General features: G+C 41.6%; 1 protein-coding gene, 1 long non-coding RNA gene and 1 other non-coding gene across 6 annotated transcripts in view; 2 read left to right on the top strand and 1 right to left on the bottom strand.

Moving 5' to 3' along the window:
* Hmg20a (high mobility group 20A) overlaps window positions 1-24538 on the top strand; it is an 80703-nt gene that overhangs the window by 44853 nt on the left and 11312 nt on the right. For all 3 annotated transcript variants that reach the window (XM_031346248.1, XM_031346246.1, XM_031346245.1), the window contains exons 2-6: window positions 3463-3555; window positions 11836-11980; window positions 14519-14731; window positions 19391-19523; window positions 20417-20448. In XM_031346248.1, coding sequence (XP_031202108.1) covers window positions 3467-3555; window positions 11836-11980; window positions 14519-14731; window positions 19391-19523; window positions 20417-20448 — 612 coding nt within the window. In that variant the 5' untranslated portion in view covers window positions 3463-3466. The remainder of the gene's footprint in view (window positions 1-3462; window positions 3556-11835; window positions 11981-14518; window positions 14732-19390; window positions 19524-20416; window positions 20449-24538) is intronic.
* Window positions 2708-2836, top strand: LOC116074092. Its single transcript, XR_004112067.1, has one exon. It is a non-coding gene; the product is annotated as a small nucleolar RNA SNORA27 (small nucleolar RNA).
* LOC116073923 overlaps window positions 12466-24538 on the bottom strand; it is a 14076-nt gene continuing 2003 nt past the window's right edge. Inside the window, exons 2-4 of one of the 2 annotated variants that reach the window (XR_004111967.1) lie at window positions 21700-21915; window positions 14044-14124; window positions 12466-12624 (exon numbers count right to left, since the gene is read on the bottom strand). This is a non-coding gene — a long non-coding RNA (uncharacterized LOC116073923). The remainder of the gene's footprint in view (window positions 12625-14043; window positions 14125-21699; window positions 21916-24538) is intronic. The other variant, XR_004111966.1, reaches the window with a different exon arrangement.

Below are 24538 nucleotides of genomic sequence, written 5' to 3'. Positions count from 1 at the left end.
TTTGTGTATGTTGCTTTGCCTTTGTACACATTTCTTTCTCCTTCCAGAGTAGCATTCATTAAATGTCCTAAGTGCCTTGCATGGGATTGTAAAGTTCACTGTGACCTCTGTACTGATACATTATCAGGCCCAGATGATGTGCTTGGAGGACTTTTGGCATTCGGTGTCTTAGTAGCCATGATTCAGTTTGAATCACCCCATCATGGACCAAATGAAAGCACATTCCCATGGGGTCTAAACCATGTTCTTGAGAATCATTATATTTTCCAACTTACTGGACTACATTAGAGGCCTCTGGTTTTCACTGGCCTTTTCTTCATTTCCTTCTTTTGTTGATCTTGGCCCCTTTATCTTCCACCCACTTTATTACTCATTTCTTAGGGGCCTGACTGCTCAGTGACACTGAGAAAATGTATCTGAAGCCATATGGGTTGAGTAATACAAACTTGAGAGAGTTCAGGGTGGAGGCGGGGGATGGAAAGTGTGTTCTCTGAACTTCCTTTGTTTATGTGGTCTGTTTATATGTTGTTAAGGTTGTGTTATCCAGCTGTCTCCCTACATTTCAAAAACTGACTAGGATATCTGGGGAACACTCTTAAGAAGGCCATGTTGACATAGTGAGCAAAAAAACACTCAATTTGTTCTCTGCCAAATAATATATCCCTTTAAGAATGTGGGAGCAGTGCCAAAAAGCTTCAGATGCCCAGTTCTGAGGTTCTTGAAAGGCCAGTGACTTCTAGGGACACTTTTAGAAATAAATTGACCAAGTCCTTTTTAGGCTGGAGGCTGTGTGACTATTAGACTATGGTATCTAACTCTCTCTTTGTGGAGAAGGAACCAAGTTAAATGAACATTTACACCAGGTTGGTAACCTTGAAAGCCATGCCCTCATCTGGTCTTAAATAATATGAATTGAAAGTTAAGTATATTTGAGTTGGGATCATTCTAGAAAAAAAGTGGAACTCTACAGTATTTGTTAGAGCTATTCCACTGTAAATACCTTGTCTTGAAGAAACTGAAAATGGTTCTCAACCCTTCTGCACACGGAATGAACACCTCCCTCAGCCTTCCAGGTTCTCTGTATGCTGGAGTTCCTAAGATAAATACAGAGAAGCTTTTTTTGTCATGTTCAGCTATTTATGGATCTTGGTCTACTAAATAATAAATTTAGAAGAGAAATTAACTAAGAACAAGAAGTAAAGCATCAGTTTTAGTATTTGGGAATTAAACCACTCCATTGAACATTGTGAATGTGGGTCAGCATCACCTGCAGTTGCTTCCCATTTCCCCCTGGATGCCCTCCCTTCCCCAGGATGAACACTGGCTTGCTCTGGCTGCATGCTGGCCTTAATCGCTCCTCCCCCAAAGACCCTCCCCAGTAGCAGGGAGGACTGCCAAGGGCCTCCTCAGTGAAATCCGTCGTTCACATCTCAATCCACCCACTGATTGCAGCCTTCTCTCTTGAGTGCTTTGCAATTCCACTTAAGTGGCTGATGTTTGGGGTCACTATTGAATGTTTTGTGTGAATATCACTTTCGTGATGAATTGGCTGCTGCTGCTTTTAACTGTATGGGGTGAAGCCCTTGGTGGTAAACCTTGAAAGAGAAAAATCCTTCTCTGTAGAGATATGCTAAATGAAATTGCTCTCTTTGTCACTTTGTCCTTTTATCCTTGCAGTCCGATAACCTCAGGTTCCTGTGATTTATGTGTTTTCTTCAATTAAGCTGAGCTGTTTGCTGTACGCAGGTGCATGTTATTCGCGCTGTGGGTTCTGGCAGTGAAGTGGTGCACATTTCTGACCTGGAAGTATGGTTTCTCTGACTCAGAACCACATCAGTATGCCTTCCGTCCTCTGCTTCCTTTGCGCTATTTCCTTTTTGAAGGGCTCGGTTTGTCGCCATGTAATCCAAGCATGATTCATGAGGGACTAAGAGCTGGTAATGTTGTAATTATAATACTGCGTATTAATACTCCAAACGCTTGCTGTCTTGGTTTGTTTATGAAGTACTTTGAGCTTAATCCCTCTCAATAAGTTAAATCAGTTAAATTTTGTAAGTTAAGTCAGCAGTTTTGTCTGTCTACAATGGTGAAATCTTAGCTTAAAGTGGTTGGTTAAATATCTTGCTCAAGGTTACAGCTCTTCCAGGTCACTCCACCTAAAAATCTCTACAGGAAAGGAATACTTTTGAAGGCCTGGGAGATGGGGCAGTGGGTAAAAATACTTGCTGCACAGACCTCACAGTGGAAGAACAGCCTCTGGCCTCCACACATAAGCCATGGTGCTGAACTGAAGGAGGTGAGGGGGTTTGCAGCCCCATGGAGGGAACAACAGTGTCAATTGGCCAGACACCCCCTACCCCCAGGGCTCCCAGAACTGGACCACCAACCAAAGAATACACATGGAGGAACCCATGGCTCTGGCCACATATGAATGGCCTTGTTGGACATCATTGGGAGGAGAGGCCCTTGGGCCTGAGGGTGTTAGATACCTCAGTATAGGGGAATGCCAGGGAAGGAAAAGGGGGGTGGGGCAGAGTACCCTCATAGAGGCAGGGAGAAGGGAGATGGGGGTTTCTGAAGGAAAGACCTAGAAAGGGGAAAACATTTGAAATGTAAATAAAACATCCAATTTTTAAAAAAGAAGAAGAGAATGGGGGAAAAAGAATGGGGAAAAAAGAACACTTTAGAGGATGAATAAAAGGTTTTCCCACCCCCTTTCATTTTGCCAATTGGACTTAATGTCTTAATTGGCCATTCAAGTGGGGCAAAGGAAATAACCTTTTAAAACTCAGGCAAACTTAAGTGTTTGTCTTGTAACCTGTCAGGGGAAGCATTGAAAAAAAGGTTTTCCAGAGTATGCCATACTTATTAAAACTAGACTTGTTTACATTTATTTGTATGTACGTGTAGTGTATATATGTGTGGTGTATTCTCATGTGTGTGCATGTACACACACCTGTGCATGCAGAGAAAACCATTGGGGGTCCTATTCTATCAGTTTCTAATGAATTCTCTTAAGACAGAGCTTCTTACTGACTCTGGAGCTCACTGTGTCAGCTAATATAGCTACCAGTAATTTCCAATGACTCTCTAGTCTGCCCCCTCTCCCTCAGCACTGGGTTTATATGTATGCTGCAGGGCCGTACCTAGCTTTGTACGTGCATGCTAAGGATTAAAGTGGGCTCCTCATGCTTGCATACTGCCACTCTTACTTACCTTAAGCCATTTTTAAGTAGCCCCCAACTTGTTTTTCATCCAGTTAGTTGATAAAGACCATAGTTAAAAGCCCTTTAACCACAGAGTTTAAATTGATGTGTCCAAGTCAGGAAAACAAACATTTAGGTCAGTTTCTATTCTGTTGCTGATGTAATAAAGCTAAGAAAGCAGGCCCTTAAATTAGTGGAGCTTGAACCAGAAGTAATTAAGCCATTAATTTTTTTTATGATGATCTCTTCCTTGCAGGGAGATGGAAAGCTTGATGGCCAGTTCTACCCTGCCACCCCTGTTTGCAGACGAAGATGGCTCCAAGGAGAGCAATGATCTGGCTTCATCTGGGTAAGCAGCTTTTCTGGGACACTGGACCTCTGCAGAGGCTTCAGAGCACAGCTTCTGACCAAGTATGAGGTGCTAACAAGGTAGTTTTGTACCATAAGTGTAGAAGGTGCATTTGTTGGGCTTTTCAAAGAGAGCTGTGGTAAACCACTTTGTAATGTGCTTTTTGGTGCAGTCCAATCCCTGTAAACTAGTGCAGCAGCACTGTGGGCCTGGCAAAGGGAATGCCTGTCAGGCACAACGCGCTAAAAATCAAACGCATTTTCTCTGTAAGCTTCAATAGGTTTTTTTTTTCTCAAAGATCAGACTTGTGTGTGGTTTGTACTTGGGTGTGAGCAGGTGGAAGTGGGATGTGCACTAGTTTTGGGGTGTTTTTGTTTTTGTCTTGTTTTTTGTTTAGTGAATTAGCCAGGTAACACCCCCCCTCCCCTGTGATCTTCCTGGGTCCACTTCCTTCAGTGCCAGGGTCACAGGTCTGCACAGGGCTCTGTGAATGCCCAGCATTTACCTGAGTCCTGGGATCCACACTCTGGCCCTCAAGCACTCAGCCAGTGAGCCGTGGCTTCAGCTCAGTTCTAGCTCCTTCACCTGAATCTTTGTTCAAGATGTTTAGAAGCTGGGGCAGAAAAGATGGCTTAGTGGTTAAGAACACTGGTTGTTCTTCCAGAGAACCTTGGTTCAGTTCTCAGCACCCACATGCCCAGTTCAGCAACCTTCTACCACTCCAGTTCTAGGTGACCTGATGCTGCCTTCTGGCTTCAGAGGGCACTGCGTGCATGTGGTGCTCGGGCACAATACAGGAGCGACCACCACGCACATAAAAATAAACAAAACTTTATTAATTTTTTTTAAAAAAAAGATGCTTAGAAGTTTGGCCAACTTCTTGTTTCTCCCATCACTTTTCCATGGGCTCATTAGACAGTTTTGTAAAAGAATTCAGAAAAAGGCTAACGAGATGACTCAGCGGGTAAGAACACTGACTGCTCTTCTGAAAGTCTGGAGTTCAAATCCCAGCAACCACGTGGTCGCTCACAACCACCAGTCATGAAATCTGGTGTGTCTGAAGACAGCTACAGTGTACTTACGTATCATAATAAATAAATCTTAAAAAAAGGAATTCAGAGAAAAGTTAATAGCCATGTCTACCTCTTACCTTGAAAGTCTCTGTTCCACTTGAGAAGGGTTTTTTTTGTTTTGTTTTTGTGAGTTTTTTTTTCCCCCCGGAGACAGGATTTCTCTGTGTAGCTCTGGCAGTCCTGGAACTCACTCTGTAGACCAGGTTGGCCTCAAACACAGAGATCCCCCTGCCTCTGCCTCCCAAGTGCTGGGATAAAAGGCATGCGCCACCACCGCCCAGCTTGTTTTTGTGAGGTTTTGGTTGGTTGGTTGGGTTGTGTTTGTTTGTTTTTCAAGATAAGATTTCTCTGTATAGCCCTGGCTGTCCTGGAACTCCTTCTGTAGATCAGCCTGGTCTCAAACTCAGATCCACCTGCCTCTGCCTCCTGAGTAACTAGAGTAAAGGCGTGTGCCACTGTGCCTAGCTTGAGGTTTTTACCTTTTCTTGGGGGTTTTTTTTTTTTTTTGAGCGGGGCGGGGGGGGTGGGTTGAGACAGGGTTTCTCTGTGTAGCCCTGGCTGTCCTGGAACTCACTCTGTAGACCAGGTTGGCCTCGAACTCAGAAATCCGCCTGCCTCTGCCTCCCAAGTGCTAGGATTAAGGCGTGCGCCACCACCGCCCAGCTAAAGGTTTTTATTTATTTATTTTATGTATGTGAGTACACAGTATCTGTCTTCAGACACAGGAAAGAGGGTAGCAGATCCCATTACAGATGGTTGTGAGCCACCACGTGGTTGAATTGAACTCAGGACCTTTGGAAGAGCAGTCAGTGCTCTTAACCACTCAGCCATCTCTCCAGCCCCTCCCCCCTTTTCTTGATATTTAGAAGCTGTTTTATCTTTTCTTGATATTTGGAAGCTATTTACCAAAGAAGAAGTATATTCACTAATAAAGAATTATTTTATTCTTCTTTAAAGCCCTTTTTAAAAAAAATCCGAAAACAAATATTATGTGATTCTGTTTCCTTCCCTCACATTTGTTTCTTACCTCACTAATATATCTAATATCACTAATATTTTGACCTCTCTACTTAAGTGAAACTGCTCCCCAAGACTTTCCTAAAGGCTGCCTATTTATTAGATTAGCTCATTCAGGAAAAATGTTCAGTTTGTCCAGGCAAACTGACATACCCCTTTAAGCTCATCATTTGGGAGGCAGAGACAGGCAAATCTCTTGTGTGTTCAAGTCCAGCAGGGTCTACAAAGTGAGATCCTGTCTTAAAACATTTTTTCCAGTTGTCTACCAAAGAGTGTTCAGGCCTTAGATCAAAAACAAAGGTCAAAAGAAATAACAAACTTGGTTTATTATTTTACTTTTACTTTTTATTACTTTTTATTTTACTTTTATTTTTACTTTTACTTTACTTTTACTTTACTTTTTATTTACTTTACTTTTACTTTTTTATTTTACTTTTATTATTTTATTTTACTTTACTTTTACTTTTATTTTACTTTATTTTACTTTTATTTACTTTTTATTACTTTTATTTATTTACTTTTACTTTTACTTTTATTTTACTTTTACTTTTACTTTTTATTACTTTACTTTACTTTTTATTTTACTTTTACTTTTACTTTTTATTTTACTTTTTTTATTTTGGATTGACAGTAGCTCACTATGTAGCCTAAATGGGCCTAAAATTCATCCTGTAAACCAAGCTGTCGTCAAATTTGAGGCAATCCTCCTGAGTGCTGGAATTATAAGCTGGGCCACCAAACTTGTCTTCCTCCTCCTTTTATAGCTCAATCCTGAGAGAAATGTGGGACAGTAAATAGTAAGCAGGATGCCTGCTGTGTTGATAGGAAGTAAAGTGAGGGGGCTAGAAAGGGTTAGGGAACAGTTGTAGACAGTGGCAAAGAAAGCATATACTGAGAACATAATTTGAGCATTGTGCTCCCTCCCCCAAAACAAATCAGGTCACTCGAATGTTACTACCTAAGGAAAGACTTTTATGCACAGAGGAAACAATCAAGGCAAAAGCCTGGAAGGAAAGCATCGCTGCCTTGCAGAAACAGCCAGAAAGGCAGTGTGGCTAACAAGGCAGATTAAGCGGTAGGAGTCAACAAAGGACTCTGGGTGCTTCTTCAGTGTACCAAGGAAATGCATTCTGATGTAGAAAATCTACAGTAAGGCTGTGTTTCTAACAAGCTCGCAGCTAATGCCCCAGGTGCTTATAGGCCGAAATTTGAGTAGGAAGGGCCACCATGCAGGACTGTAAGATCCTTTAACCTCTCTACACAGAGGTTTGAAGAGAATGAGGTCTGACTGACTCCTTGCTGATCTGACTGTTCTGCTGCCAGTAGGGCGAAGGAAGCCAGGGCTGGAGCAAGGACACCCACATAAGAGGCTCTGGAAGTAATTTAGAAGAGAGATGGTAGCCTGAAGAGCATCACTCACAACTTGACAAGAATATTTTTGGTGAGGTTGTGAAGGAGAAAAACTCATCAGAGTGTGTTTCTAGGATGTGGGAATGGAGTTAGTGAGAAGTATTGGATTCCAGAGCTATTTTGATAGTAGGATTTGCCGGCGCAGCCAGATGAGCAGTATGGAAAGGGAGAAGACTAAGATAGCTTCAAAGTTTTGGCTTCACCAGCTGGAAAGATGGAGTCACCACTAACTTAGATGTGGGGACCGAACAGTTAAGGGAAGGAAGCCTGGTCGGAAAACTATAAAAACTAAGGTGCTTGTTAGAGTTCTAAGCTGGCATGTCAATCAGGCAGTACCATGCTGAGTTCTGAAATTCCAGACGGTTTAAGCTAGAAAGAAAAAGTTGAGATCATCAGCATGTAGCTAATATTAAAGCCATGAGACTAGATAAAATCACCAAAGGAATGAGCCCTGGAGGGAAGGGCGGGGGCAGGGCCGGGAGGCACCAACACCTAAGGATCCTGAACTCTGGGAGGCTCCAGCATCTAGAAGACAGAAGTCAGCCGGAATCACAGTGGGGGCAGAGAGGCAACAGCATAGACAGACACACAAGGGGGCTAAGCAACTGAGTAAGCAGTGTGGGCCAAAGGATGTGCCAGGCCCTTCTGGTAGATGGATGAATACTGAGAAATGGCATTGGACTTCACATGATATTTACAGGTGGCCTAGATAAGAGTTGTAAGCTTGCTTCAGAGAGGTTGGGAGAGCAGTTGAATTCCAAGAGTATAACCGGTTCTTTCCAGGGCCTTAGCTGTAGAGGGAAGGAACAAAGGAAGACCTCCACTGGAAGTTAGGTAGAACACAGTATCTTTGTTTTGTTTCCTTTTGCTTTAGGAACTATACAAACACACTTTTAACAGAGTATGCCAGTCCTATAGAAGAAAGAACTGGTAATGCCAGCCAGGGCAGAATTGCTAAAAATCTCTTCTTGAGTAGCCAGGAGAAAGTGGGATCAAGGGGGAAGTGGAAGGTTTGTTGGCTTTAGCTAGGAGCATGCATGGTGGACACCTGTGACCACTCCCTTCCCACCACCTGCCCAGCTCTCAGGAATTTTCGGGATTGCTATTCTTTCCCAACCTGATAAGCATATTTTGAGGGAAGAAAAGTGTTTGAAACTCAGCAAGTTTTAAGCTGATAACAGTTGAAATGAAAGTGATAGGGAGAGCACAAGTACCCTAAGACATCCAAAATAACTGAAACATTTGCAAGAGAATGCTGCTGAGATCAAATGAGGTCTCAGGAGCACTTTTTTTTTTTAAGATACATCTATTTTTTGTGTATGGGTGTTTTAACTGCATGTATATGAGTGCATCACGTGTATACTTGGTGCCTGGTGAGATCAGAAGAGGGTATTAGGTCCCCTGGAGTTAGAGTTAAGCATGGTTATGAGCCATCATGTTGGTGCTAGTATTTGAACCTGGGTCTCCTGTAAAAGCAGCAAGGGGCACTACATTTTCAAGAACTTGGTCATTGTTGACTTTGTGAATGCTTTTTAAACATACCCTTATGTAAGCACCTCAGCAATCTAGGAAACCTCCTATAGAAAACCATTGGCGTGTCTCCTAGAAAACATCAGCAAAGTGCCTCCTCCTCCACTTGCAATATAATCGGCATCTGGCTTTGTTCATTTTTCTCTCCGATATTTGTTCCCATAATTCCACTGAAACTATATTCCCCAAAGCTGCCTAACCTGGGACCCAGATTTAACAATCTTTTTAGCATGTATTTTTTGTTTGTTTTGTTTTTATTGTTTTACTTTGTTTTTTGTTTGTTTGTTTGTTTAAGGTTTATTTATTTATTATATGTAAGTACACTGTAGCTGTCTTCAGACACACCGGAAGAGGGCGTCAGATCTCATTACAGATGGTTGTGAGCCACCATGTGGTTGCTGGGCTTTGAACTTAGGACCCAGCCCCAGAAAAAATGTGTAGCCCAGGCTGGCCTCGAACTCGTGATCCTCCTGCCTCTGCCTCTTTTAGCAAATCCTACTGGCATGTGCTTTACTTTGTTTTTAAGACAGTGTCTGTGGCTGTAGAGATGGCTCTTAGGTTAAGAGCACTGACTGCTCTTTCAGAGATCCTGAGTTCAATTCCCAGCAGCCACATGGTGGCTCACAAATATCTGGTTCACTGTCCTCTTCTGGTGTGTCTAAAGATAGTGACAGTATACTCATATACATAAAATAAATAAACCTTTTTATTTTTTAAATCACAAGACATTTTTTTAAAAAACAGTGTATTACTTTGTAGCCTAGCTGACCTAGAACTTCCTATGTAGACCAGGCTGGTCTTGACCTCACTTGCCTCTGCATCCCAAGTACTGGGATTAAAGGCATGCACCACCTCACCCAGCTAGTCTGTCTTATTTGACCTTAACATCTTTTTTCTTGGTTACTGCCCCCTTTTTTAAAGCCTCCCTCTCCTTTCTCTTGCAGTAGTATTCTCCTAATTCTCCGACCGCATCCTTAATGTTTCTAATGCTTGCTTTTAAAATGCTGTCATCTTGACCATGTTCTGTGGAACTTTTCTTCTCAGTGCCTTTCTGGAGAACACCTACTACCACCCATGGTTCCCCTGGACTGCTACCTTGCATCTATATTATCTTCTCTCATGCATTACATCACAGACTGCTTCTCCCCCAGATCCATTCCCCTCCTGTTTCCCTTCAGAGAAGAGCAGGCCCCCCAGGGATATCACCTGAACACAGCATAACAAGTTATAGTCAGGTTAGGTACATGCCTTCATACCAAGGCTGGACAAGGCAACCCAGCAGAAGGAAAAGGGTTCCTGGAGCAAGCAAAAGAGTGATGGACACGCCTGACACTCCTACTGTTGGGAGTCCACAAGAACACCAAGCTACACAACCATAACACATATGTACATGACCTACCCCAAACCCATACAGGCTTTGTGATTGTCACTTGAGTGAGTCTCTGTGAGCCTCTATGAGCCCTGCTTAGTTGATTCTGTGGGCCTTGTTCTCCTGGTGTCCTCCATCCCCTGTGACTCTTAGTCTTCCTCCCTTTCTTTTGCAGGGGTTCCCAGAGCTCTATATAATGTTTGGCTGTGGTCTCTGCCTCTGCTCCCATCAGTTGCTGGATGAAGCCTCTCTGATGACAGTTGGGCTAGGCTCCAATCTACGAGTATAGCAGAGTATTACTAGGAAACATTTCATTGACTTTTTTTTCTTTTTTTGGCTAGTTGTGTTTGGTTCTATCCTAGGTCTGTGGGCTGTCCCGCCTCTGGTTCATGGCCATCTATCAGTGTCAGGTGTGGGATCCCTCTTATGGCATGGTCCTCAAATTGGGCCAGTCATTGGTTGTCCACTCCAGCACATCTTGCAGACAGTACAAATTGTAGGTCAAAGGTTTTGTGGCTGGGTTGATGTCCCAGTCTCACCACCAAAAGGCTTGCCTGGTTACAAAAGATGGCCAGTTCAGGCTCCACATCTCTACTTCTGTATCTCAGGGCACAGTTTCCAGTTGTCTGTAGGGTATCTCCGTTTAATTATGCTATAAGAATTTCAAATTCATCATCTCATCTGTATGTCTGACTCGTCCATACCCCCTGTTCTGCTCATGAATAGTAAGTACCTGATCCCTGCTTGGAAACCTCAGAATTACCTTGAACTCTTTTACTTTTCCTTCATTATTTATGCCCACTCATTCAAGTCCTCTCCAATCTTCACTTCCTGTGTCTCTGCTCTTCATCCTGCCTGTGTTTAATCTCCTTTGTGTGCTGCATAGCTCTTACCAGGACTCTTTCTTCTCTTGGACCATGCTCTCTATGCCTAGGATGATAGTATTTACCTGATGAATACCTATTCATCTTTCAAGATGTCCTTTGTGAAATGTTTTCTAGCAGTCTCTGTACATATAGAAAATTCATCTGACCTTCTCCAGTGTGTCTTCTGACACTTTCTATAAACATCTATTACAGTACTTACATTGGCACTTTCTATAGACATCTGTTATAGCACTTATATTGTGATCATTGCTGATTGTCTGATGGAGTGTGTATTCTTTCAGAGTAATAACTGAATATTACTCTACCATCTATATTCCCACCTCTCCTACATTTCCAGTCCTCCTCTTTAAAAAAAATAAGTAAATACCTTACCAGCACATGCAAGTCCAAGACTCAGTCACCCATCATCTGTACCCTTTGTCCACCTCTTAGAACTTACTAGGAGTATATTATTGGCTTCCAATAGTCGATTAGATTAGAATATTGGAATAGTTAATCAATTGTTAATTAATTAATAGTTAATTTAATCTATTGGAATAGGAGACCTGCCTGACTAACATTTATACTTGGGCTGTGATTGTAGCTCAGAACAGAACACTTGTATCTATGCTCTATGAGTTATTTCCTGTGCTCATTAAGAAATAATGAGTCAAAGTACCTGGACAACCCCATTCATCTGGTCCATTACTAGGGTTTCCTCATCACATGGGAAACACATGAAAGGTAGCATATAAAAGCCAGGCTCTCTTGCATGCTTAGAGCTAAAACACGAAGTCTACATTTGGGAGGAGAGATCATTGTTTTGGACAGAAATTAAGAGTTGGTTTTGCTAGGAGATTTCTGTCAAAACATCATTATGCTTTATACATAATGCAGTGGTAGAAATAATTCAAGCACTGACTTGTGTTTTTTGCTGGCAGGAAAGTTTCTCTGCAACCTGATAAGGGTTTCCTGCTGTCTGTGCTGAACTTACATACTTCTGCCTGTTGCTCAGGTTAACACACCCCGAGGGTCCATATGGCAGTGCAGCCACATCAACGACCAACCCAGAGTTTGTGGAGGATCTCTCCCAAGGCCAGCTGCTTCAGAATGAGCCTTCCAATGCTGTAGAAGGCAATGAGCAAAGGCCTGAAGATGAGGTAAGCTAATGTCCCCGTCACTGTTCACTGGAGCTTCCAAAGCAACAGACATCCATGGAGTTACTGAAGTGGTTGCCGTCTCATGCTTTAGTTTCCTGGACTGAGACTTGTCCAGCTTTCTCATAAGTATCTCTTGTCATATCTAGAGCTATATCAGTGGTTTTAATGACTCAGAGACAAATAGAATCTGTTTACCCTTGGTCTAACTAAACATAGCTACCTCTTATAATGTTCAGCAGTGCTCGGGAAGTTGTTTTGTTGTCATTGGTTGGGTTTTTTTGTTTGTTTGTTTATTGTTGTTATTGCTATTTTGATATAGGGTCTCAGGTAAGTCAAGCTGTGTGCTAGAATTGCAGATGCGCTCACCATGCTCGGTCTTGACAAATACTTGTTTTGTGAGTGAATGGTTTAATTAAGTAACTACTAAGAAGTCTTCATGCCCTTGTTCATGGCTGTACTCTGTTTACAAGCCCTGCAACACAAAGTCACATGTGCCAGATCATTTAATGACTCCTTCTCCCTCCCATAGTGTCAGTCTTTCCCCCAATGACATAGAAATTCAGTATGGGCGCAGGCAGTCCTGTCTTCTTGGCCCTTCAGTTGTAGATGACTTCATTACAGATGACTGATCACATTCCACTCTTCTATTTTAAGACAAAAAAGAACATCATCATCAATGTTTGTCTTTTATCTTATGTGAAAAGACTGGTTTGTTCATTTACCCCATCAGTATTTTTAAAGATAATAATGAATGCTAGTAGCTTTTCCTTGACTTTTGTGTTTGCTATGAGTGTAGGGTGGTGTTTGTGTGGGTGTATAATGCTGGGGATTTACGCTAAACACATTTGCACTGACCCACATCCCTAGGTTCCTTATTAGCTTCATGTTCCTAGACTTCCAAAAAGTAAAACAAAACAAAAAAAAAAAATGGAAACCTAATCTCTAATATACTATTTACCAAATGTAGATCTGTCACCATTCACATATATTTGGAGGAGTATAATACTACAGTTAATACATAGATTCATTTGTCCCTTTTTGAATCTTGTTCACCTTTCTCTTCCCTGTAATAAGAATTCTTGTATCCATGATACATTAACTGATAGACTGCATTTGTTAAATTATGGAACAAAAATATGGTGTGTCTCATTTAGAAGGCAAGAAGAAAGACTGTGGTAAAATATTAGTGACACCACAGGGGTTTTTTGTTTTGCTTGGGTGGTTTTTGGTTTGGGGGTTTGGTTTGGTTTGGTTTGGTTTGGTTTTTCGAGACAGGGTTACTCTGTGTAGCTCAGCTGTCCTAGAACTCACTCTTTTGACCAGTCTGTCCTCAAACTCAGATCTGATTGCCTCTGCTAAGTGCTAGAACTAAAGGCATGTGCTACCATAGCTAGCTGACATTGCAGTTTTTAAAAGCATATTAAAAGTTTTTTTAATCTGCTTTATCTAAACCCAGTATATAAAGACTTCTATCTCAAAATCAACAACAACAACAACAACAAAAAAAGGCTATGAGTTTATAAAATATACATCTTAATGAACAATCATCAAGCCAAAAAACTTGTCTTGATTTTAGATAGATTGCTGATAGTTTCCTGTCACTAAATTTTAATTTAAATAATCTGTCTGCTGTTTGCTATGGGAATTAGCTGGTCTTTAGTTTCAGTGAGTTTCACTCACTTTCATGAATTATTTTCAGTCCCCATGCTCTGGCTCTTCCTTCTCTTGGTGCACGTTGACAGTATCCTATCCTGAACTCCTATGACAGCGCCTCCTTCTCCGGTGTGGGGCGGTGTGAATGTTTCATGTAGAATGTCCCTGTCCGGAAGTGTAGAGGAAGGCCAGAGCTTTCACACTCAATGGTGCCCATTCTCATCTTTTGGGATTAGCACCAAAATAACTCTCTAGACCTTAAGGGTGGCAATGTATGCCTGAAATCCCAGCACTCAGGAGGCTGAGGCAGTAGGATCACTATGAATTCGAGTGTACCCTGGGATATATAATGAGTTTGAATCCAGCTTGGGCTACCTAGAGAGTCTCTGTTTCCAAAAATAAAATTTTACCTTCTTTCTTGAATTTGTGGTATGATGTCTTAAAGCACTGGTTCTCAACCTTCCTAATGACCTTGAGTACAATTCTTCATGCTGTAATGATCCAAACCATAAAATTATTTTCATTGCTACTTCCTAACTATAATTTTGCTACTGTTATGAATCATAACATAAATATCTGATATGCAAGATATTTGATATTCAACCCTGTGAAAGGGTTATCTGACACACACACACCCCCAAGGGGTTGTGATCCACAGGTTGAGAACCACTGCCTTAAAGGGTTTACAGTTGAAATATCTGAAACTTCTATTTAGTGTTGTAGTCTCTGGTATTTGACTGGTCTGGAGAGCTTTGACTATCCAGGGCCCTATAGCAAAATGCAGCTCATGTCCTATTTGATGTTCGTATTTGTTAACTATTGCTGATGACGTACTTGAGTGATTATTGTTTGGGTTTTGGTTTTTCATTTTGCTTTGTTTTATAGCAAAGAAGTAAACGAGGAGGTTGGTCCAAAGGGAGAAAGCGGAAGAAACCTCTTCGAGACAGCAATGCACCCAAATCCCCCCTTACAGGATATGTTCGATTCATGAACGAGCGTAGAGAACAGCTTCGAGCCAAGAGGCCAGAGGTCCCATTTCCAGAAATCACAAGGATGTTGGGCAATGAGTGGAGTAAACTGCCTCCTGAGGAAAAACAGGTGATGGTTCCTGCTTCTGGTGCTTTCCTGGTTTTTGATTATATCTCAAATTTTATTTGGGGTCTGGAGAGATTTGGGGACTGGCTCATGGTTACTCCCTGATCCTCCAGAGGATTCGAGTTCGTTTCCTAGCACCCGTGGTAGATGGCTGACAGCTGCCTGTAACTTCAGCTGATCTGACACCCTCTTCTGGCCTCTGTAGGCACCCCATAGACATGACATATTCATTCACATACATACACACACACACACACACACAAGTATATAATATAATTTTTTTTTTTAATTTCTATCAAAAAAGCAAAGAAGGGGGTTGGCAAGATGGCTCAGCAGGTAAGAGCACCGACTGCTCTTCCAAAGGTCCTGAGTTCAAATCCCAGCAACCACATGGTGGCTCACAACCACCCCTAATGAGATTTGACAACCTCTTCTGGTGTGTCTGAAGACAGCTACAGTGTAATTATTTACAGTAATAAATAAATCTTTAAAAAATGATGGACAGTTGATTCTTAATTGTGTCACAGTGCTTAGAAGATCAGAATATCAGAGGACTGAGGACATGTTCTTGAGCACATGTTCAAGGCCCATCTAGACTAGAGAGTGAATTCAAGACTAATCCAAGCAAGTTAAGAGTCTTCAACTAAAGGAAAATGCAAAAGGGGTTTGGGTAGTAGCTCATAGCAGATCATTTGTCTGCCTTACACGGGTCTGGGTTCAATGTCTAATACTGCAAAAGGAAAGTGAAAAAAGACTGTTTGAAGCAAGGTGTTGAGACCTAGAGTAGTAAAGTAAATTGACCAGTGCCACCCACTTAGCTAGTGCCAAGTCATGGAGAGAGAGAATCAGACTGCTGACTTTGTGTTCTGGGTTGGAGAGCATGCACCCTAAAGTCTATATCTGCAGTCTCAGAGCAAAATCTTTGTAGATGTAACTAGTTAAGGAGAGGTAAGACTGGTTAGATGGCCCTGATCCAATGACTGGTGTTCATAGAGAGAGAGAGACAGGCCCTGGTGGAGAGGGGCGTATAAAGAGGGAGGTAGAAATAGGAATCCTGTTTCTATGAGGCCTGGAACAGCAGAACCATCAGAAACTCAGTGGGGAAGGAAAGGAATACCAGGACAGCAGAATCTTTGTGGTCCTTGTGTCTCGCACAGTGAGTAGAAACTGTCCCAAGATTTGTTGTACTAAGGGTTGTGAGCTGAAAGGACTCTAAAATCCACCCCAACCAAAGCAGCTGCATTTTTATTCCATACGTATACTGAGTTCACAGAAGACTGTTTTGAAAAGTGGTTCAATATTAAGAAATTAAGAAATCTATCAAAGTAATATATTCCATTGAGCTAAATGAAAGTCATGAATAAAAATGAGGGAAAAATCATTTGCCAAAATTCTTCAATTCACATAAGAATGTTATTTAAGAAAAAGATTGTATTGCTTTACTGATTGTTTTAAGTAGAGTTCTAGCAAATTTAACCACTATAGGAAATAAAGCAAGAACCATCTGATCTCTCTCCTCTAAGATAGAAACTGACTCTGTTGCCACAGTGAAGGGGAACTCCTTTGTTAGAGAGATTGGAAGGGAATTAAGCACAGGCTCACTGTGCCCTGGGTAAAGGCCATGAGGCAGGGGGAGGTCGTGCCTGGCTGCCAGGCTCTGCATTGAAGCCTCTGCTTCCCCACATCGCAGAGATCTAGATTTCTTTTATGTCTTAAGTTCTTTATGACTTGCACTCTTTAAAATGGATTCCAGAAAGACTGAAACCAAATTGAAAAATACTGTCTTGGGAATTAAGTGAATTCAAATTTTTTCAAAGAGATGAGATTAATTTTCTATTTGAAGCTTCATGTTTGTGGTAGCAAGCCAATAGAAAGCAGTTTATAACTAGAGGATCATCAGCTGGACATACCAGGTTATTATTTCCTTTTTTATCTTTATTGCAAAGTTAATGCATGCGCATGGTTTATTTTTTTCTGATAATAGCAAAACTAACAGTGGTTCTCTATTAATAGCCACTGTTGGCTAATAAGGACAGGGTTTTGTATATGTTTGATCAGCTTTTTATTTTAATGATTTCAAATGCACAAAAAGTTACAAACATAGAAACAGTACAAAGAACATACAGAAATCCTTTAAACAGCTTTTCTATTGCTAGCACAGTCACCAATTTTTTCTCTGAATCACTTAAAGGTGACTTACATATATGCTAGTCCTTTATCCCCAGAAGACTTTTGTGTTTCCTAAGAATAAGGATCCTCTGCTACGTAACTGATAAAGTCATCAAGTTCCCTCTTTCATGTTAGCATCGTGCTGTGCTCTTGCCTGCAGACACTGAGGTAGCGTCTTTCTGTACAGCATCCCTTCCTATGGCTTTAGCCTAGTACCAGGCTGTGCTTTAGTCAGATGTGTGTGCAGTCAGGGTGTGTAGTCATATGTCTGTAGTTCTCCTCAGTTCCCCTGTGTTGCTTTGTCTTTTTTGGGGGGGTTTTGTTTTTTTGTTTGTTTGTTTGTTTTTTAGGTTTTTTTTGTTTTTTTTTTTTGGTTTTTCAAGACAGGGTTTCTCTGTGTAGCCCTGGCTGTTCTGGAACTCACTCTGTAGACCAGGCTGGCTTCAAACTCAGAAATCCGCCTGCCTCTGCCTCCCAAGTGCTGGGATTAAAGGCATGTACCACTGTCCGGCTAATACCTTGATATTCTTAGAGAGTGTGACCCCTCTCTCTCCTCAAGCCTGACCCTTCCTCTGCCCCACCCCCACTTATGTCTTTTGTTTTATTTTTACTTTTAAGGAACATTCTTCATTTTCTGTTTGTCTGACATTCCCTCGTGATTAGATTGGTGGTAGACATTCTTTGTCAGAATAGATGATATGTACTACGCAGAGTATCACATATGCAGGTATACCATGGCCTTTTATTATAATTTTATTGACTTGATAAATTTTTCCTTATAATTCATAAGCAGTCTATGGAGAGATATGTTAAAGATATGTGTAACATGTTTTACATCAAAAAAAAAAAAGTTCCATGATGCTGGGCATAGTGATCATGCCTTTAACCCCAACACTCGGCCAGATGGCTCTCTTACAGGTTCAAGAGCATATACGTAGTGAGTTCCAGTATAGCAAAGGATATATAGTGAGACTTTGTCTCAGGGAAAAAAGGAGAGATTTATATGATCTAAAGAGAAACTAGAGCCAGGCATGGTGGCACATGCCTCTAATTCTAGCATTTGGGAGGCAGAGGCAGGAAGATCTCAGTGGTTTCTAGGCCTAATTTGGTTTATATGAGTTCCAGGACATCCAGGTCTATGTAGAAAGACACTGTATGTTTATAAAGTGCTAAATTTTTGAACTCTTAACACTCCCCACACAGTTACCAGATAGCCCTCAGCTTTGTTTTCTGTTCTTTCTGCCTGTTTGTTGGTTCGGGTTTTTTTTGGGGGGGGGGTGTTGTTTTTTCTCTGTGTCCCCCTCACTTTGCAGGCTAGGCTGGCCTCCAATCAGACCTGCCTGCCTATGTCTTCCGACTGCTGGGCTTAAAGGCTGGCCCTCAGCTTTCTAATCTATACAGAAGCTTTACTCCTCCTCCCCTTGAATACTTGCTTATGCTCTGTTTATTATTGGTATGATCATAAATAATTCATATTATAAAGTTTATGGTATAAATTTTTTTCCCAGTGGTTTCTAAATTAATACGATAGTTATTTGTTACATAAATCACCCCAGATTTGGATATCTCTTATACATGCTGGGTGAGGACAAGATGTCTAGCATAACCTAAACCCACTTTGCTTGTTTACAGGCAGCACCTTCTGTACTTTCTTATACCTAATTTGATGAATGAAATGGATGAGACATTAAGCAAAAACAATTCTGGAGATCAATGGACTTGTTTAAATAATTAATAGCACAAAATGACCAAAGCACACAGCTAAAGCTCTCTTAAAGTAGACCCTTCTGGGCCATAGGATGAGATCACTCTTCAATGTTCTCCAGCTTCAGTGTTCCACTCATCTGGCTTTTTAAAAGGCCAGTGGATATATGAGGTCATTCCCTCAAAATGAGTTGAAGGTAGAGAAACAAACTGATACTCCTTCCCTTCCCCTGGGAATGTATGCCTCTGGGGTTCAGACCTTGAAAGAACTCTAGTGGCCATGTGGAATTCTATCTGCAGGGGTAGGGAGATGGCGGGCTGTCAGCTTCATGAATGCCTTATGATGGTGCTGCCAATAGAACTTACCTTCATTAAACTAGGAAAGGCAGCACACAGTTCATTTGTTCTCTAAAGGATGTGTTTTGTCTAGTGTGTGTGTGTGTGTGTGTGTGTGTGTGTGTGTGTGTGTGCAGAGGTCAGGACAACTTTCAGGCACCAATTCTCCCCTTCAACCATATGGCTCCCAGGGATCAACCGGAACTTGCCACAACTGGTAGCAAGCACCTTACCTACTGAGCCACCCCACCAGCCCTTGTTTATTTTATAATTGAAAGATTTTATTCTATACCTACAGCTACTTTCAGATTCTTTCCTACAATATACTGACTTAATTTAATGTTTTAATTGTACTATTTTTCTTTAAAAAGATAATTGATATTTCACCTAACATCTCAGTTTTGTTGCTTTGTTTTGTTTTTGTTTTTAAATAATCCCACATTTCCTTCCTAGCGCTACCTTGATGAAGCAGACAGAGATAAGGAGCGTTACATGAAGGAACTGGAACAGTATCAGAAGACTGAGGCCTACAAGGTCTTCAGCAGGAAAACACAGGACCGTCAGAAAGGCAAATCTCATAGGCAAGGTATCAAAACTAAGCGTACTTGTCATATGTGATGGAATGCCATAAAGCCAGCTGTTAAAGTGGCAAGCAGGAAGGATGTGTTTCTGTCATCTCTTCTTATATTCACTTACAGGTGTCACCTTAGAATTTTACCAAAATCATACCACTCGAATTTAGACATTTTGCTTGGTTTTCCATATCTAAGATTAACAATCTGGTTCATGCCCCAAAACTATCATTAGCTACCTGCCTTTCTCTGTCTAGTTTCCAAATTGGGCATTTGTCTACCTTTAAACGAGTCTGTCTACTCAACCATGGAACTCAGTTGCCCAAGGACCTCTAAGCCTTCTCTGTGCTGTTCCTCTCAGCCTTCATGAGCCTCTTCATTCAATAATTTATTTGCATGAATTCAAAGAGTGATCTGTTGAGCTTCTCTGTTAAGTACTAGACTCTTCTAGGCATTGAGGGAGCAATAATGAATAAGGAACAGCATCCATGTCTTCATGGGATCTTTTTTTTTCCTGTTGAAATGGTGCATCTCACCCCAGACCCCATCTCCAGCAAACACTGCCAAAGGCACAGCATCCACACGACTCAGTCACTCCTTAGCCGCAGTGTCTTCTCCACACTTGCACACCTAGGTTGCCAAGATCTTTGGCGTGTGTTTCCTACCTACCATCCCACACTCTTCTCTCAAAGGTAAAAGTGTTTGCTGTTTTCTCATATCCAATTGTGTGGTCTCTAGGTATGAGTTCCATTGAACTTTAGTTGACTGACAGTTAATGTTATGAATGAAAATATACCACATGTTGCAAAAGACCACAGCAAGTTTTGAGGTTGGCAAAGTCATATACTTGGGTCTTGTTATTGTTTTCTTTTCAAATTTAATCTTTTCTTTATTCTTATATTTTTAGATGCAGCCCGACAGGCCACTCATGATCATGAGGTAATTAGCCTTCTGTGTACATGTCAACGTGGTAGGGGGAGGGGAAGGGGTGGGTGTGTATTGATGCTGTTTGAAATGCTGTTCATGAATAGTTTTTACCTCATAATTCATACTGAATGAGTTGCTTTGGCTCAAGTGTTCTTAACATATGGTAGACACTTATGTCATGAATCTGCCTTTGAACTACAGTCTCTAACCCCAATCTGCTCCTGTAGTCTAAGAATTCTATTAGTTTTAAATGCCAAAAATGGATGGCACTCTGAGTAAGATACAGAAATGGAAGCCATCTAGTGACGGCAAGTTGGCTGTAGTTTATCATCAACAAATGCTGTCGTGTCACTCTCAGAAAGGTGTTATTTAGGAACTCCAGCATTTGGTTACAATGCTCCTCAGCTGGGAGCTCACAGCCAGAGCCAGCTCAGTCTCTGTTCCTCCTTTCTTCTTCCCATCTCACTGGTGTGTACTTGTTTATCAGCCTCTTCCCTCTGGCTTGCTTCTACCCCATCAGTAGAATTTAATCTTGCATTTCAGTATGTATCTAATATGTACACAAGCTTGTATGTTTGGCTGTGGGACTTTTATCTGCTTCAGACATGGACATAGTCTGTTAAATATATGGTTACAAGAAATAATCTATGGTCATTCTGAATTTTAAAATGTCAGGGATTCACCTTTGCTCACCAAACCAGGTTCAAACTCAGCAGTCAGGGTCTTCCTTAATAAGTCGCAGCTTCCCACTTAAACACCTAAAACATTGTGTGCTCACCGTCTTCCTGACGCTGCTCTCCTCTGCCTTGTATCTGTGTTCTGTTCTTCTCACAGGATAGTCTCCCTTCCGCACACATTGTTCTCTGCATTGTCCTATTTCTGCCCTCAGAGTTGAAGTCCTCCCTCAAGCCCTGTGAAGTCCTGTTTCCTCCTTAGCTGTTTTTACTAGCTTTTTCTAGCTTGCTTTAACCTTCAGAATTACTATATTTCTGTACAGTTAGCTCAGCTGGCGTGTCTAGACTCTTTTAAGCACTTCCATTGTTCACAATTCTGGATTATGTATGATCTCCCTGAGAGAGCAAAGCTGATCTAGTTTCTACTTTTCTATGCAGTGCCATACCACCTGGCATGATGCTCTTGCGTGGAGGAGGTATTCTATAAAAATTTATTTTCTGTAAGAATCCAGAGATGACTGGAAATCAGTGAGAACTTAAACAAAATGGTTTTCAAGCCAGGAGATAGCTTACTGGGTGAAGTGCTTACCTTGCAGGCATGAGGGCGTGAGTCCAAGCCCTAGCACCCGTCTGTGTATGATAGCGCCTGCTTGCCGTATTAGCACTGGGGAGGTGGAGATAGGCTGGGTATTGGTAGCCATCAGCCTAGCCTAATTGTCCAAAGAGAGACTCCATCTCAGCAAACACAATTGATGGCTAATTCTTAAGGATGACACCCAAGGTCAACCTCTGATGTTCATATGTGCTGTGGTATTTGGAATGTTTCAGCAGACAAGAGTTAGTAAAAAGAGAATGTGTCTTGTAAAATACCTAAAACATCATGGATTCTAAATACATACTTATTTCTCTTATAAGGAGTAAGTGAGCTCACAATACAAAACAGATTTCTAATCTGTACTAAAATACTAAAGCCTTAGACACTGGTTCAACTGCCCCATCTTGCCAGTGAAGGAGGTGACTTGTCTAGGATAAGAGAATGTATTCAAGTTAAGTTAGTGGGGGCCTCGAGAGATGGCTCAGTAATAAAAAAAAAAAAGCACTGGCTCCTCTTATAGAGGACCTGGGTTTAATTCCCAGCACCTACATGGTAGCTTACAACTGTCTGTAACTCCAGTCTCAGGAAAGCTCTCTTCTGGCCTCTGTAAGCCAGGCACTTGCATGATACATGGACATATATGCAAGCAAAAGATTCATACACGTTAAAATAAATTAAACTTAAAAAAAAAGTAAAAGTTGAGCTGGCCTTGGTGACACATACCTGTAGTCCCAGGACTCAGGAGGCGAAGGCAAGCGGATATCTGAGTTTGAAGCCAACCTGGTCTTCAAAGGGAGTTCCAGGACAGCCAGGGCTGTTACATAGAGAAACCTTGTCTCGAAAACCAAAGTGGATGGATGGATGGATGGATGGATGGATGGATGGATGGATGGATGGATGGATAAAACAATATAAAATAAGTGAAAAGTTAAGTTAGATGCAATACAATGGCTGAAACAAGTTTCCTGCATCCCAGTTAAGGACTATGAACAGCACATGGAGTAAACTAGACACTGTTGGAAGGAAACCCGCAGTGTCAATTTGATGCTAGTGAAGACAGATTTACCAGTTTCCATATAGTGAAGAAGCTGATTTTATTTCTAAATTGACTGAGATTCCCTAAGTCGTCGTTGCCTGGACAGGAGCAGCAGAGTGCATGCAAGAGCTGACAAATGCTCCGGGAAGCCATTCGGCTGAACAGAAAGCACTCACTGCATCCTGGCTGATGAGAATGAGAATGGTCCTCAAGTAAAAGGCACTTGAGAGGTGCATGGCATATTTCTAAGACTCAGGCCCTGAGCCTTGCCCTAAATCACAGGCTGAAATAGATTGTGTTCAAAAAGCCCTTTGTTCTTTTCCCTGCCACTCAGTATACAGAATGGAAATCCAAAGTAAGGGGTATTCTTGTTTTCTCAGATCAAAAACCAGCCCACTAGACAGGAGAGCCAATGAGTTTTACTCTCTGGAAAGTATCTTCATCGCATGTGAAGACTGAGTAAAACAATAATTTTGTTTCTCCTTTAATTTATGAAAAATGACAAAATGACACTCGGGCTGAACAAATTAGACCCTTTCAATGAGGAGGTAATGGAATCCTTATGATTTTAATCCCTTGAGCAATCCTTAGAGTGCTTAAGTCTATCCCAGCCCCCAAGAGGAGCCTCTCTGTGCCGAGTAATGTACTCAGTAATGGAAGAGTGCTGGTGGTTTTTATTACCACTCTTCCTTTAAGCAGAAATTCTCTGTTGCATTCAGAGACTGAACAGTTTCATTTAATTGCTTTAATGTTTCTTATTTTATACCCTAAGAATCTGTACCAAGGGGCAGTATATATTGCACCTGACTGTCACTAGCCTCTGCCCTTACATAATAAGTTGGGTTTGGACTGTTCTGGCAAAGAATAGAATGGAATTACCATTCTGAGGAGAGTCAAGACCTTGAAAGAGGCCTTTTGTGCCATGGTAATGGGAGCCAAGCAACCCCTTATCATTCTGAATGGGAAATACCGGGCTGTGGTGAGGTCACTGTGCAGCTGAGTAGTAAATTGAACAAGGCAAGAGAGCTACAGTTACAAAGCTCTGTCCTAAGTCACTTGCAGATTTAGGATTGGACCTAGTGTGGTGTGGCTTGACTTTGCATGTCACAACCAGGTGATAAAGTTCAAGCATATAGTCAGCCTGCAAATTGTTCTGGAAAAAGTTATTTTCAGGGTGGGTGATGGTGGTGCACTCCTTTAATGCCAGCACTTGGGAGGCAGAGGCAGGCAGATTTCTGAGCTCGAGGCCAGCCTGGTCTATAGAGTGAGTTCCAGGACAGCCGGGCCTACACAGAGAAACCCTGTCTGGAAAGACAAACCAAAAAAAAAAAAAAAAAAAGTTACTTTCTTCCATTAGGAAAACAAAAAGATGTAGTAAAAATTAGGTGTCCTGAAATTAACTGTTTCTCAAGTAAACATAATATTTTCAGATTGCCATCTGTTTTTTAGAGAGATCTCACAAGCACTGTGATTATGGCTGTGAAACATTAGATTCCCATCTTAGTAGGCAGTTAGTTCCCTTCCTACAGCCGGTCCCTTCCTAGGCAAACACCAGTGTGAGACAGAATTCTACCTGTCAGGTTCCTCAGAGCTGAACTGCTTAGCTCCTCTAACTAGGCATCAAACCACTTTTTATTATTATTGTTGTTGTTCAAAGATAAAAGTTAGTGATAACAAGTAGAAACATTTTTTTCTCTTTTGTGTATGTGGGGGGGGCAGGGGTAGGGGTGGGTGGGGAGGTCTCACTCTATATCCCTGGCTGATCTGAAACTCAGAGATCTGCCAGAACCACCAAGC

This window comes from Mastomys coucha, unplaced genomic scaffold (genome assembly GCF_008632895.1).
Source record: "Mastomys coucha isolate ucsf_1 unplaced genomic scaffold, UCSF_Mcou_1 pScaffold23, whole genome shotgun sequence".
In the NCBI taxonomy this organism is placed as follows: domain Eukaryota; kingdom Metazoa; phylum Chordata; class Mammalia; order Rodentia; family Muridae; genus Mastomys; species Mastomys coucha.
The sequence above is the reverse complement of the archived record's forward strand: the minus strand, read 5'-3'. Positions and strand labels throughout refer to the sequence as shown.